This window comes from Peromyscus maniculatus, chromosome 21 (assembly GCF_049852395.1).
Source record: "Peromyscus maniculatus bairdii isolate BWxNUB_F1_BW_parent chromosome 21, HU_Pman_BW_mat_3.1, whole genome shotgun sequence".
Classification (NCBI taxonomy): Eukaryota; Metazoa; Chordata; class Mammalia; order Rodentia; family Cricetidae; genus Peromyscus; species Peromyscus maniculatus.
Window position 1 is genome coordinate 35885804 of NC_134872.1, and position 14176 is coordinate 35899979.

Consider the following 14176-nt stretch of genomic DNA (forward strand, 5'->3'; position numbering starts at 1 on the left):
GTGGTGGTGGTGGTGGTGCACAGCTTTAATCCTAGCACTCGGGAGGGAGAGGCTGGAAGATTTCTCTGAGTTTGAGGCCAACCTGGTCTACAGAGTGAGTTCCAAGACAGCCAGGACTACACAGAGAAACCTTGTGTGAAAAAAAAGATAGCTGTGGGAGGGCCATGTTGAATTTCCCTTGCCGCCTTAAAACCAGGGGGAATCTATGTTGTGAATGAAGGAGTGGAGTCTTAAAATAAATGAAAAGGAGTCAAGAGACAGTTCACATCTAATGAATGTATTTAGCAAATTTAATGTAAAATATATTTCATATGAAATAAACTTCATGTGTCAGAGCATGAGTAATAAAAAAAATGAAACAATGCAATTTTATTTACCAAACATTCTCAAAACAACAAAATTTCTTCTGATTCTGTACTTTAACACATAGGACATAAAGCATTTGTTGAATCTATCTTTTTTTTTTTGCCAGCCAATTAGCATGTGAAGTCATGAGATACAAAAATTACTTGAGAATCCCCATTCTTTTTGTTTTTTTTTTCCTTTCTTTCAAAATCTACTATATCTGTTCTAAACAGTCTTTGCTCTAGACTTTTCTAGAACATTCCTGCTGTACTCTGGCATTAGCAAGCTTGCAAACAGACAGCTTTGGACTTCCCTGAATCTTCTTTGTATCTTCCCATGCAAGGTCAGCATCCACACACAAATACACACACACACACACACACACAGAGAGAGAGAGAGAGAGAGAGAGAGAGAGAGAGAGAGAGAGAGAGAGAGAAATAATTCCCACAGACCCATTGTTTTGAACCATGAGAAGGCCCCAAGATGACAGGTCCCTTTAGAGAGAAGTGTCTTTCAGTGCCCAAGAGATGTGCATTCCAATAGAGAGATGGTGTGTGTGTGTGTGTGTGTGTGTGTTGTTTTGCTATGCTTCTCCTGTGCCCTTCTCTCAATTTGCTACTGAAGCCAAAGAAGCTTCCCTCCTCAGTCCTGTTTTCCCACCTTAACTCTGGCTCCCAGTTGCTCCAATGTTAAATCTTGAAGCCAAGCATGAATGAGGGCAGTTACTGCCACCAACAAGAAGAGCCACATTTACAGAGTGCTTGGTAGTCCCCTTGTGAAGTAGGAATACTTACTTTCAACTCTGATTTTAGAGATGAGGAAACTCCAGTATGAGAAGTTGGGTAAAAGTCCAGAACTCATAAAAGAAGCAGAAAACCCAAGATTGTCACTCAAGTTTGGCTGAAAAGGCCAGGTCACACTCTCACCCACCATGCTGAACTGCCCCCCACTTGAAAGAGCTGATAAACAACAAGCAATTATTGTTTGTTTGTTGCAGCTTCATAGCTTATATGATCCTATATATGAATACCTACATAAAGTCAACAGAAGCCTTAGGCCACTAACGTTGGACGTGCCACTGAGTTCCCTGAATTGAAATCTTTGTCTGACACGGATGATAAAAAGGTGTTTAAGGTTCCCCTTTCAAAGGTTTCATAAAAGGTCTAAATAAGAAGTGAGACATCTTGACTGATGTCTCACTGAACTTCTAAGAAATACCTTGAAACACTAAACTTGTCCTGAAGCCAAGTCCACCTTGTTTACCTGTGTCTGCATACGGCTCTCCCACCACCTCCATCCACCTCCCAAGCCTGGTAGGGAGCTGTGTAGCCTTGAGCTGTAATAAAGGCTGGTTCATAGAAAATGCCTTGTTCTGGGCATAAATCAGTTTGGGTGTCTAGCCCCCACCCTTGCTGAATATGGGGTTAAGTGTGTAGGTAGCTCTAGGGCAGTGGTTCTTAACCTTCCTAAAGCTGCGACCTTTTAATATAGTTCCTCATCTGTGGCGACCTCGAACCATAAAATTATTTTCATTGCTACTTCATAACTGAAAATTTGCCACTGCTATGAATCATTAATGTAAATAGTTTTGAAGACAGAGGTTTGCTAAAGGGTTCTGGACCCACAGGTTGAGAACCACTGCTCTAAGGGAAGGAAGAATAATAGAATGATTTCGTGCGAATCCCACGGTCTTCTGGGAGCTTAGGTTTTGTTTCATCTATTATGACCCAATGACAAATCTTATCTTCTAACTGCAAATGGGAGGGATGATCATGGAATTCAGTATTTCGCACAACAGCCCCTGTTGTGAAAAGGCACATGCTCGGCCTCAAATGGTGCCTCAGTTCCTTTTGACACTCAGCTTTGCTGAAGATCAAGGTTCCGAAAGAACTGGCAATGCTTCAGATTCTTCTCTCCATGGCTTGATGGCCTTGGCCGGCATCAAGTAAAGAAGATTCTTCCAGAACCTCGAGTTGTAAGAACGGGACTTGTCAGCTTTCCATTTCAGAACTCTGTAAGGCTTTAGGAGCTTCAGTGATGGGGGCAGGAAAGTGCAGCTGTTGGTTGGAGTAAATTCGATTAAGATGATTTTAATCTTCCTCTCCACCAGCGCTTCGTGGAGTCCACTCTCAAGTTCGAGCCTGGTCTGGTTAGTCAGGTAGCTTTGGCTGAGGATGATGATGAGCCTCCGGCTTTTCTCTATCAGTGAATGGATCTCATCAACAACAGCTGGAAGAGCAAGATTGGCGTCAGTTCAGCCAACTATAGGGTGGGCATGGAGGAAAAACTATTACACACTCTTATTTAGCAATGTTTATCTTTTGGCTGCACTAACAAGGTTTTCTTTAAAATAAGCCATTTTTTGGTCTGTTATAGACACCCAGCAAAATAATCATCTAAATAGCAATAATTATGAGCACCCGATTAGCACTTACTGACACTATAACGTCTTTAAAGTTTTGTCTATGTTGATTCATTTCACCATGACAACCACCTCATAGAAAGGTATTGTTGTGGCCCCCATTTTGCCAAAGCACAGAACAGTGAAGAATTTGCTGGCATCACACAGCTGGTGAGTGACAGGCAGACTTAACCCAGATGAAAACAAAACAATAACCTAAGCTAGCCAAAAACACCCATTATTTTAGACCAGAGGCAGGTCTTCCCCCTAAAGGGGTGGGAAGCAAACACTCAGGCACATTCTTCTTTCCTACCCCAACAGCTCACAGAGACAATGCACAAATGGCTTTATGTGGCTGCGACTAGGTAAATATGGCTAACCATACATGCCAAAGCTTGCTCTAGACCCCAGGGAGTTCAACCAAGCCTCATGACAGTTCACCATAAAAACAAAACAAACAAAAATTTGTATTTTTCTTTCCTTAGGAACTTAAAAGAAATCAAAAGAAATACAATAAAATGCTAGTAAAACTATGGGCCCATACTTTTGAAATAATGATGTACCTTCTAGATCCCAACACATCAGTGTGGCCTGTGTCTCACCTAGGAAGAAGTCGTTTACCACTACACTCATCTAACCTGTGCCTACACTTCTCACTTAAAGACATTTTCCCTTTCCGAGTTGTGGTGTGAGGGGAAAGGAAAGCTATTTCTTATTTACTGCCCTATTTTCTTCCTGGTCTAACTGAATATAGGCATGGCACACAATAAATATGGGATGGATAGTGACATAATGACATTTGTGTTCTCCTTCCCTCTTCCTCCTCCTCCTTGTGGCCCCCCTGCTTCTCCTTCTTTTCTTCCTCCTCCTTTCCTCTACTTCCTGTCTTCCTCATCATCATCATCATCAGTTAATGTTTTAACATGCATATGTGCCACACATGTATGTGTGTACATGTACATGGAGGTCAGAGTTGGACACTGGGTGCCTTCCTCCATTGCCTTCTACTTTGTTTATTGAGGCAGGGTCTCAGAAAAGGAGATGCCTGTGCCTTTCCTCGGGTGTCAGACCTGCGACGCAAAATGAAATGGGTCCAAAAGGAAAGGCTAGAGTTATTTTCTCAATATTTCTTACTGTGACAGTGAAAAGTTGGTTAACCAGACTGACACAATTAACTAATAACTAGCCATCGACTGACTGGCCTCTGCTGCCTTAACAGACTTTGGCCATTTGTACATTTTTAAGGCAAAATGATCAATCATCTCATTAAAAACTTCTCTTCATTAAATGTCTGTCCAGGATTCCCTTTCTTACCTCCACCAGGCACCACATCTCTTTCAAATATGCATAACTTATACCCAAATTGTTTCTCGAGGACCCTGGGTAACGTCTCCACAGCAAAAGTGTATTCTTCTCCATTCTTGGGATGGCACTCTTTCAGGTAAGACACAAAAGCATCGTATGTTTTGCCATCTAGGAGATAAGGTAGACTCTTAATTCATGATTGAGAAAAAAATTTTAAGTAAAAATTTGTGTCAAAGTCATATATAAAGAGAGTGAAATTATTGGTTTTCAAATCTCAGATGCACACCAAGCAAACAATTTTCTCAACATCTATTCTAAGCATCGGCTTTGAGATTCTCACCATGGAGAGGGGTGGGGGATAGTGATCAGTACATTGAGGGATATAAACACAATAAGATATTACAGAGCCCAGAAGACCCTCATTCCAGGATTGGGAAGTAAGTCATACTTTGGATCGTTCATTTCATTCAACTCTATCACACCACAACCTTGGGTTTTACTCTTTAAAGACCTTTAAAAAGTAAAGTCAAAACAAAGTAAAGTAAAGCAAGAGACACAAATAAAACAGAGACCATACCCCAGAGAGGGGAAGAAATCATAAGGATCCTTGGAACAAGATGCTAGCAACAATGAAAAAAGAGACTATGGATTTAAAAGAGAGCATTGAGAAGTATATGGGAGAGTCTGAAATTGTAATTATATCAAAGTCTAACACACACACACACACACACACACACACATACACACACACCCTAGGGTATCAAATATCAAAAGGAAAACCTATGATACATTGAAAGCTTGGCAGTGATCCTCAAACACACACACACAAACATACACACACACACACACACACACACACACACACACACACACACACGCCCCTAGGGTATCACATGTCAAAAGGAAAACCTATGATCCATTGAAAGCTTGGCAGTGATCCTCAAGTGTGCTCCCATCGAATTCTTGATACAGGAGAAATATTTAGATGGCTGAGAGAACAACAAAGAAGAAAACAAGTTGCCTAGCTAACAAAGACAATTCCTTCTCCCCACTGGGTAACCAAAATATGTATGTGACATCCTTTTAGCTTCATGCAATCCGTTGAGGAGACAGGAAACAAATACAACTTGAGAAGAATTGAAAGCGACACATTAACAGATGAAAAATCCTACCATGCAGACAAAGATGGACGAAATAGCCTGGCTAGTGGAAGGGGAGGGACCTCAATGGTTATACTTTCTGAACGAGGGAAGTTTTGAGTGATGTCTTCAATAATGCAGTTGTTATAGATGGGGGAGCAGGGTGGTGGTAGTGGATGGTTTATCTCTATCACATGAAAACTTAGTAGTTGGCCAAGGAGTTGGAGCTGTAGTGACTGAATTGAAGGGTAGACATAGTTGGGTCTTTTATTTAAATGAGATGGGATGGAACAGCTCTGGGTCTATGCTCTTATATGCCATGCCCAGTGGCCCAGTCCTATTTCTTCACGTTCAAGTTCTCAAAACAATGCTTTCTCTTTGTGGCAAAAGCTTTCTCAACTCTTTTCACAGTACCCTGCTCCACCGATTTAAGTCAGGACCTATAGCTGATATAAAGCAATTGTTTGTGCAGAAATGCATGAATTACATGGATGAGAAAACCTGATAAAGACTACAGAATCATATGCTCATCAAAGATATCTTACTGTGTTTATATGCCTCAGTGTCCTGATCACTAAACCCCCCCGCCCCCACGCCTCTGTATGGTGAGAGTCTCAAAGCAGATGCTTAAAATAAATGTTTAGAAAATTTCCCTTTTCCCTGCAGGTATCAATTGCAAGCAGCACCTTGGTTAGGGGTGGGACTTTGTGTCCACTTCCCCTTCTCAGTGCTGGGATTTTGCCTGTTTTGAGCCCATGCAGGTCTTATGTGTGCTGTTGCAGTCTCTGTGAACTCATATATGGGACAGTCCTATTATGTCTGGAAGACACTAATAATGGAATAGTATTTTTGATCTCTAATTAATGAAACTATCATTATGTAAATGGCTATTTAGAATAATAATGAGTCAGCTGGACAAACTATGTCCATCAACTGGCTGTGTTTTACACTCTTCAGCTGATGGGTTCTTTCCATGTCTGTTCCCTTAGAGACCAACACCAAGCATACTCTGGCAACTACAGTGCTGTAACTGCTAAAAGGTTTTATTTTCTAGACACTTCTTCATGTCCATCCTTGCCATGGACTGTACCTCTTCATGGACTTCATTCTGAGTAAAACTGCTTAGAGCATGTTCCTGAATGTTTCTGTGTGCTGCCACACTAACTGTTAAGAGCATGATTTGAAAAAATTACTGGGGCTGAAAAGATGGCTTAGTGACTGTGAGTTCTCATTGTTCTTGGTGAAAACCCGGGTTCAAGTCCCAGCACTCAAATGGTGATTTACAACCATCTATAGCTCCAGTTCCAAGGGATCTGATGCCCTCTTCTGACTTCTGCAGGCTCTTGCACACATGTGGTGCACATATATACACCCAGGAGCACACATATAAAACAAAACCAATGAGCTTGAGCAATTAAAAAAAGAATGTGTAAGCTGGGTCAAAATATTACAGAAAATCAAAAGGAAAAGGGGTATTCAATGTCCAATCAAATACAAATATTAGTCTTTCTGAGCAAAGACCATTCAGAAAATACCGCATACAGACTTTCCACTTCTCTGCCTCATGTCTTCTCAAAGCAAGTTGATACACCCAGACGGACAGCCAAATTCCCTGTGCCTGCTAGCTATTAATATTAAAAGCTGTAAGCATAAAAATGATGATGTAATTCTATTATGATCTAAAAACTAAATAAATAAGTTTTAAAAATCCCAGAAGAACTGATGTGAGAATCACTTTGTATCATGAGATTAATGGGGGAGTCATTTGTATTTACAATCCCAAAATTAGGTACCAAAAAAATAAAGATATATTCGGCTCTCCCACATGAGCACACCACACCAAAGACAGAAGACAACATGGGGATACTTACCTTTCACATTATAGATACTAGGGTAATCCCACCTAAGACATAAATAATGCCAGCAAATGAGAAGGAAAAAAAGAAAGCCCAGTGACAAAATGGACCAAGAGTGGATGTGTTGAAAAAGGAGACACAAATAAATTTTAAATGAATGGAAAGGTTGCTTGTGTTTTGCAACATCACAAAATGAAATACAAATTAAAACCACTCAAATCCTCATCTATCAAACTGGCAGGAATCCAAAAGTGTGAGGGTGAGGCTATGAGGAAAAGTCTATGTTGTCTTTCGTAGGTGGCATGGAATATAGCAGTGTGGACGGCAAAAAACAGCAACACCTATGGAAGCAGCAGCTGCACCGCCCCGCTGTGCATTACCAAAATTCCATTGAGAAAAACTTCCCTCTGGCAATACAGCATGAGTAGGAATCCATGAATGGTTGGCTTCATTCATCACAGCATCCCCATAAAAGCAAAATAAGCAAGATTCCCCAACACCCATCGGAAGGAGGGCAAATAAAGAGTAACGCTTACACAGACATGAGTTACTGAGGACCACTGAGTGTGAGAGCACATACCTGGAACCTCTGCACTTGGGAGACGGAGGAAGGATGATAACACAATTATAGAGAGGCCAGCTGGGACAACATGAGACTCTGCCTCAAAGACAGACAGGCAGGCAGGCAGGCAGATGACATGGACAGACACACAAGAAATCATAAAGCAAACCTGAAAACAGTGACATAGGGAAACTAAACCAAGATCTGTTTTTTGAAGGCAATATGAAGGAAGAATCCATGTCAAGAGTCTATTGGATGTAGTAGTAGGTGGGGACATTATGGGAATCAGAGACATGGACAGGATGGGAGAAGGTCTCCCGCTATATATTTATAAGTTTTGAATTTTATCACTATAAAGGTTGTTATTTTCCCCCTATAAACACTCACAACACATGCACACATAAACAAAAGCAATGATTTAGGTTAACCTTTTAAGGACATAAGTTTATCTTGAAATTTGGAGATTTCTCATCACATTTCTCATCAAAATATTGATAAAAAAAATCCCAATAGACACAGTAGCAGCTAATAGCTGGTGGGCCTAGCAGACTAAAATTGAGATTATTTGGCTTCCAGAGTTCTGCCAGGTACAGTATACGGCCTCATTTTCCCAGTTAAAATAATGAACAAGGATGACAGAAAATTCAATGTAAACCAACTTTATTGAGTGTGTGGGGGATATAAAGTATGCAGCAGTGTGTGTATAAACACAACCAGATCGATAGCACCGGGTGTTTAGGAGAAGACAGTGCACAAACACGAAACACCAAAAGAAAAACATCTGGAACATCACAAACAAGCACAAGATTGCACAGCACCCATGTTACCTACAGAGTAACCCCCGCCCCCAGACTGGGAGCCTATCCCACAGATTGTTAGCAGTGTGTCGTCAAAATTAGACGAAGATTCATGTTTCCTTTATTGGATTTAGGCATGAACACGTAACACAGGATGGATGCCCCAGTTTCACAGTATGTTACCTGTTAATGTCTCGTCTCTTTCCACCAAGCGTCTATAGAATAGAACCAAGTCGACTTTATAAATGACACACAAAATCACCCCACAGACAACTGCCACAGAGATGAAAACTGCCACGAATATTCCTCTCCTGAAGACATGGCCAGGGATATCAACCATTTCTGCAGGGAAAAAGAGAGGAGGGAGAGAGAAATAGGAAATCATGAATCAAAGCAATGTGGCTAGCATTTCCCACTATCGCTTTGTCAGTTTTGCCCTGAACTCCAATTTGAATATCTGTCTCCCCATGTGCTTCCATATTCCCCCTAGTCCCCCACACTCCTTCTGGTAGTCTGCAGTGGGGGTCTTTCTACTCCAACTTATAAATGTATGCAAGGATACCCAGAGACATGAAGTAAAAGCATGGCCACTCAGCCCAGCTGTATCTGCAGAATTTCGATTTCTGAAGCAATAAGATGCTAGGGTAGGACACAAAGGACTTCAACATGAATCACAGTTCGTGGAATGAGCAAACAGTACATGATCTTCAGCTGGGATGCACTGGACAGAGATGTCTGGGTTTCCACTGGCTCCATCAGATCTTTGAGGCTTCTAATTCCTAATATCTTCATGTGCAAAGTGAAAATAATAAATGAACCTCCTGCTTCATTTACAGTTGCTGATGAAAAAGACACTCCACAGAGTGCTTACCAGTGCCTTGTACACAGCAATCAGGGTTTTAGAAAAATTCTAGGCAATATGCCCTTCAAGACAAGTATATCTATCCCCTGGATTGATTCAGTTTGTATTCACCATAGATAAACATGAAAGACCACAGAAGAGTGTAAAGAATAAAATAGTTCTTAGCAGCCCTCCAAGAAGGTGGTAATGGCCTTACAGTATCAAAACTTTCTGGGGAGGCTGGAGAGCTGACTCAGTGGTTAAGGGGACTTGGTACTCTTGCAGAAGACCTGGATTTGGTTCCCAACGTCTCCATGGAGGCTCACAACCATCTGTAACTCTAGTTCCAGGTAATCTGACTCCCTTGTCTGGCTTCTGTGGACACCAGGCTCAGGTATGGTGAACATGTTTACCACTCATACACATAAAAAAAAAATCAATCAATCAATTTTGACCCTGAAATTTTTATTTAACTGAGATTATATAGTAATCACACTTTATTTCCTCATTAGATCAAAATCATTTTACTGATTCACAATATACATCTTTATAATGATTCTAAGTATTTACGTTTACACAATGCTACAGTGACTATCTATATATACATTACCTTATTACCTTTTTTCCTTTTTCTCTTTCTTTTCTTTCTTTGCTTCTTCTCAAGAAGGGATACCAACAATGTGGGAATTTCCACACCAGACAGTATAAGCATGACTGAAGCTTTTGCCCTCTTATGTAGTATACTTTTTAAGAGATCATTTTTTTTCCAGTAAAACCAGCCATTCTATTAAGTATGCAATTATGTATATTTAATTAGCTAACTCTCGGAAGCCATGCACTGGGGGTCCTCCATCTTTGAAAGATCTATGGATTCCTGATGCACCAGACATAGGGAGATCTCATTTTCCAGGTGACATTTGTGAATTAAGAGGGACAATGCGGGGGGGGGGGGGGGGGGGGGGGGGGGCAGAAGCTTCAGAGGCGGGACAGACTGGTCACAAGGATGTCTGGTGTTGAGCAGTGCCCAGGAAATACAAACATAGCATCAGATAACCAAAGCAGCAGGTTGGAGTGCCTCTGCTTCATAAACACACAGACCAAATAATTGATGCTCAGGTGACTAGAGGGAAAACGGAGGCAATCCCCATGAAAAGGAAGCACGTGGGTCCAGACCTACAAGCTGAGAGATTCATCACCTTCTCTTGCTTTGTGACCTTGGATGGGTTTCTTCACCCATGAAAGCTTCTTGTGGAGACTGGGTGACATCCAAGAGAGAGCTAGCAGAAGCTGCCAAGAAGAGCAATGTATTCCTTACCTTTCCTCACCAACCTGAAGCTTTTGGTGTCTGTGGCTTCTTCATTAGCCACTGTGCAATTATATAAAACACTGAGATATTTTTCAGTAATATTCCCAATTCTCAATATTTTATAAGCATGCAGTTTGCCTTCAAAAGTCCTGTAATGTAAGCAAATAATTGATCAACAGGCTTAGTTTGTGACTGCAAATCTACTGAGGAGATTTATATGTCTAAAATAGTTAAAGGAAGCATCAGCTGTTTCTTCTGCTTCTGGTATGAATTAGAATTAGCTTTCCCAGTCCCCCTAGGAGCAACAGAACTCACAGGAGCAACAGAACTCACAGGAAGGCACTCCCCCCTCCCCCGCCTCTTCTGTTTCTCCCTCCTAACTACTTGGAATTCATTCCACACTGTCACCTCTTCTAACTATGGCCAGCCAGTTTTGTATTCAGAATCTTTCATTGTTATAAGTGAATTCTTGGACAGCCAGACTCTATGAAAAAAAGAGGTTTATGACATAGGCTTTGGCAGGGCCCCTGAGCTACACCATATCATAGCAGCAGCAACTATGTATTTGTGGATGGTCTCTCTCTCTCTCCCATGCTATAAAGCCATCAGAATTCAATCACAGGAACTCCACTGTTGTGGTGGTTTGAATAAGAATGGTCCCAATGGGCTCATAGATTTGAATAGTTGGTCACCAGGTAGTGGCACTATTTGAAAGGATTAGGAGGTGTGGCCTTGTGGGAGGAAGTGTGTCATTGGGGATGGGTTTTTAGGTTTCAAAGAGCCCATTCCAAACCCAGAGTTTCTCTCTTCCTGCTGCCTGAGGATCCAGATGTAGAACTTTCAACTACTTCTCCAAAACTATGTCTCCCTGTATGCCCCTGTACTCCCTGCCATGGAGATAATTGCCTAAGCCTTTGAAACTGTAAGCAAGCCTCAATTAAATGCTGGTTTTTTTTATATGAGTTTTCATGATCATAGTGTCTTTTCACATCAATAAAACACTAAGACAACTATATAACCCAATCAAACTACATTTTGAAGGACTCACCCTCTTAATGACACAGTTGGTTTAATCCTCCATTCTCAATACATTTGAAAGACACTGGGGGTCACACTCCTGAAGGAGTTCAAGTTATAACAAATCACATCCAAACAGCACCAACTGTGCATTGCTCGGTGGTTAGGAGAAGGGACTGCTCTTACAGATGACCTGAGTTTGATCATGTGTGCCATTTGTACTTTTGTGACACATTAATAAGAATAAAGCACTTGACATCATTTTCAAAACTCAAGAAACGATGGCCCCATTTGATTGCCCTTTTAGAAGAAGCTTGGTGACTTAGATCATGACTAAGCAGTACCTTGATAAAGTGATGCTAAAAATTTTCACTAACATTCGCATGAGTCTTCTTTTTCAAGCTTAGATCCTAACAGTAAATGTCTGCATGCTCTGTCACCTTGTAACATGGTGATGATAATGATAAGCTAACTGAAATATCCCAGCAGCCACACAGAATCCCAGCCTCTCTTCTGTTGTATGCACACGAGAGTTTTTACAGCATGCACCACCACATCTCTTACATGTCACATACACATACCAAGCTGTCTTGTTCACATCTTCATGCACATTAGGGTCTGAATTGTTGCTCAGGAAGTTCCAATAAAACATATCATTTTCATTCAGTAAAGCGGTGCAGTTAAGTGCCACATCTTTTCCTAGGTAGAAATGGACAATCTCAGTTTCGAATTTAGAAATACAATAAAAGTTTCAAATACAGTCAATGTATGATAATTGAGTGTAAAAATAACACCACATCCAGAAAAAATGGAAGAGATGCTTCATTTTAGATTTTTAAAAATTACAATTAAGGAGAAGAATTATGTAGCAATGACAAGTCTTCATCAAGCAATAAACTAACTTCTATTTAAATATTCACTATTAGATCAATGATTAAAATTTAGGGGGTCAGTAGATTTTTTTCAATCTTCAATTTAGTAGACAGTGTCAAACTAATGTCTCTCTTGAACTACTAAGAAAACAAAATGGGTATAGCATCCAAACCAACTACTTAAAAAAGGAAAGGGATTGCAGCCCAGGGAAAAGAATGAGAAATGTCGAAACTAAAAGTGTGGTTAGGAAGGATCCCTTCCATGTCAGTAAACATGAGCAGTCATCGTATTTCCACGGAGTATCCTGGAATTGAAATGAGGAGCAGTCTCATAAAGCATAGTCCAGTCCTGGAGGGTCTGGGGGCAGCTGCCCAGCTCACAGGAATATCAGGAAGAGCTTGGCTAGCATGAAGCTGCAGAGACTTGGTGACATTTCCCATGGGCCCATAGACCACATGAGAGCAAGCATTGCTCTATCAGGATGTCCTAAACTTCCTCCATTCACTGCTCCCTTGCAGCCAACACATTTTTGTGGTGACTTGAGTGTACAAGTCTAGTATATAAATTAAGCATTGACTGAAAGTAAGACATGAGGAAATTTATTTTAAAGTGATTCTTTGTTATGCACATAATTTTACCATTTATTAAAGACAAAAGCATGCTAATGAATGGTATGCTTGTTTTGTTTTTATGTAAGGAATTAAATATTGGCTGAATGATTGGTAATTTGTGATGTGAAAAATCTTCAACATTATTTTGAAATGTTCAAATTTTGATTTTATAACCATCAAAGCTGAGACCATTTTACATAAATATGTAATACAAATGACAGAAGTATATTTAGGGTCATTCCAGCAATTCTATCCTGATCCTAAACTAAAATTTAAAATTCCTCCGACAATTTTTTTAAAATAAAATTCAAGTCTGCAACTCAAACAGCCAATTTTAAAACAAAACACTCTGACACAATATACCCCAAAGGTTCAGCAGTGTGATACAAGCTGAGAAATATCAAGAGGGAAACACTAAAGACTTTTGTCTTCTGTAATTAAGACCAGAAACTTTTATATGCACAGTAAAAAGATTGTGCCTCCTAACACATGCAAGGCTTGAACCTGGGACAAGGTATTTCAGTCCTCTTCCATGCGGTCATGCACAGTGTGCACATTGTGTGTTCAGAGCTGAGGCTGCAGTGGAGTTGTACAAAACAACTCTGGTGATCGCTCCTGGAAACGATTGGCTCCTTCATGCCTTTGATTTCAAATTTTCTTCCATTGTGTATTCAGAAACCTATTACTTTTGTCAAGATTTTCAGGGGCCCTACATTCCCTTATACAGTCTCATATGTGGTCTCAACTCATGTGTTCTAGCAGCAAAGCAAGTCTGCATTCAACATAACTGCAGTATTCTCTCCAAGCCCAGTTATTTAAATGCAAGGTGCATTGGATATAGCACATCCAGCCACCCCAGCTAAGTTCTCAGCAGACTGAGATAATTATGGGTACTTGACCTGTGTGACAGTTATTCCACCCATACCATGGAGACACTATCCCTCTACCTTGGTTGGAGAATGCATCTCAAAATTCTCAAACCACTTAGCTCAATATCTGGTTTAGAATATGCAAATTTATTTCATTCCTTTTTGCTTTTATTTTTGAAAGAAATTACCTAATTGTGCACACTGATTCTTAAGATCTGTCTAGACCAGTGGTTCTCAATCTATGGGTCATGACT

General features: G+C 40.6%; 1 protein-coding gene across 4 annotated transcripts in view; it reads right to left on the reverse strand.

Moving 5' to 3' along the window:
• Positions 1 to 261: 261 nt before the first annotated feature.
• The window catches only part of Il18r1 (interleukin 18 receptor 1), a 34896-nt gene continuing 20981 nt past the window's right edge, over positions 262 to 14176 (reverse strand). For 3 of the 4 annotated variants that reach the window (XM_042266161.2, XM_015998921.3, XM_076557359.1), the window contains 5 exons: positions 12151 to 12268; positions 10562 to 10701; positions 8589 to 8747; positions 4061 to 4219; positions 262 to 2574 (listed from right to left, as the gene is read on the reverse strand). In XM_042266161.2, the coding sequence (XP_042122095.1) occupies positions 2219 to 2574; positions 4061 to 4219; positions 8589 to 8747; positions 10562 to 10701; positions 12151 to 12268 (932 nt within the window). In that variant the 3' untranslated portion in view covers positions 262 to 2218. Of the gene's footprint in view, positions 2575 to 4060; positions 4220 to 8251; positions 8748 to 10561; positions 10702 to 12150; positions 12269 to 14176 lie in introns of those variants that run through there. The other variant, XM_076557360.1, reaches the window with a different exon arrangement.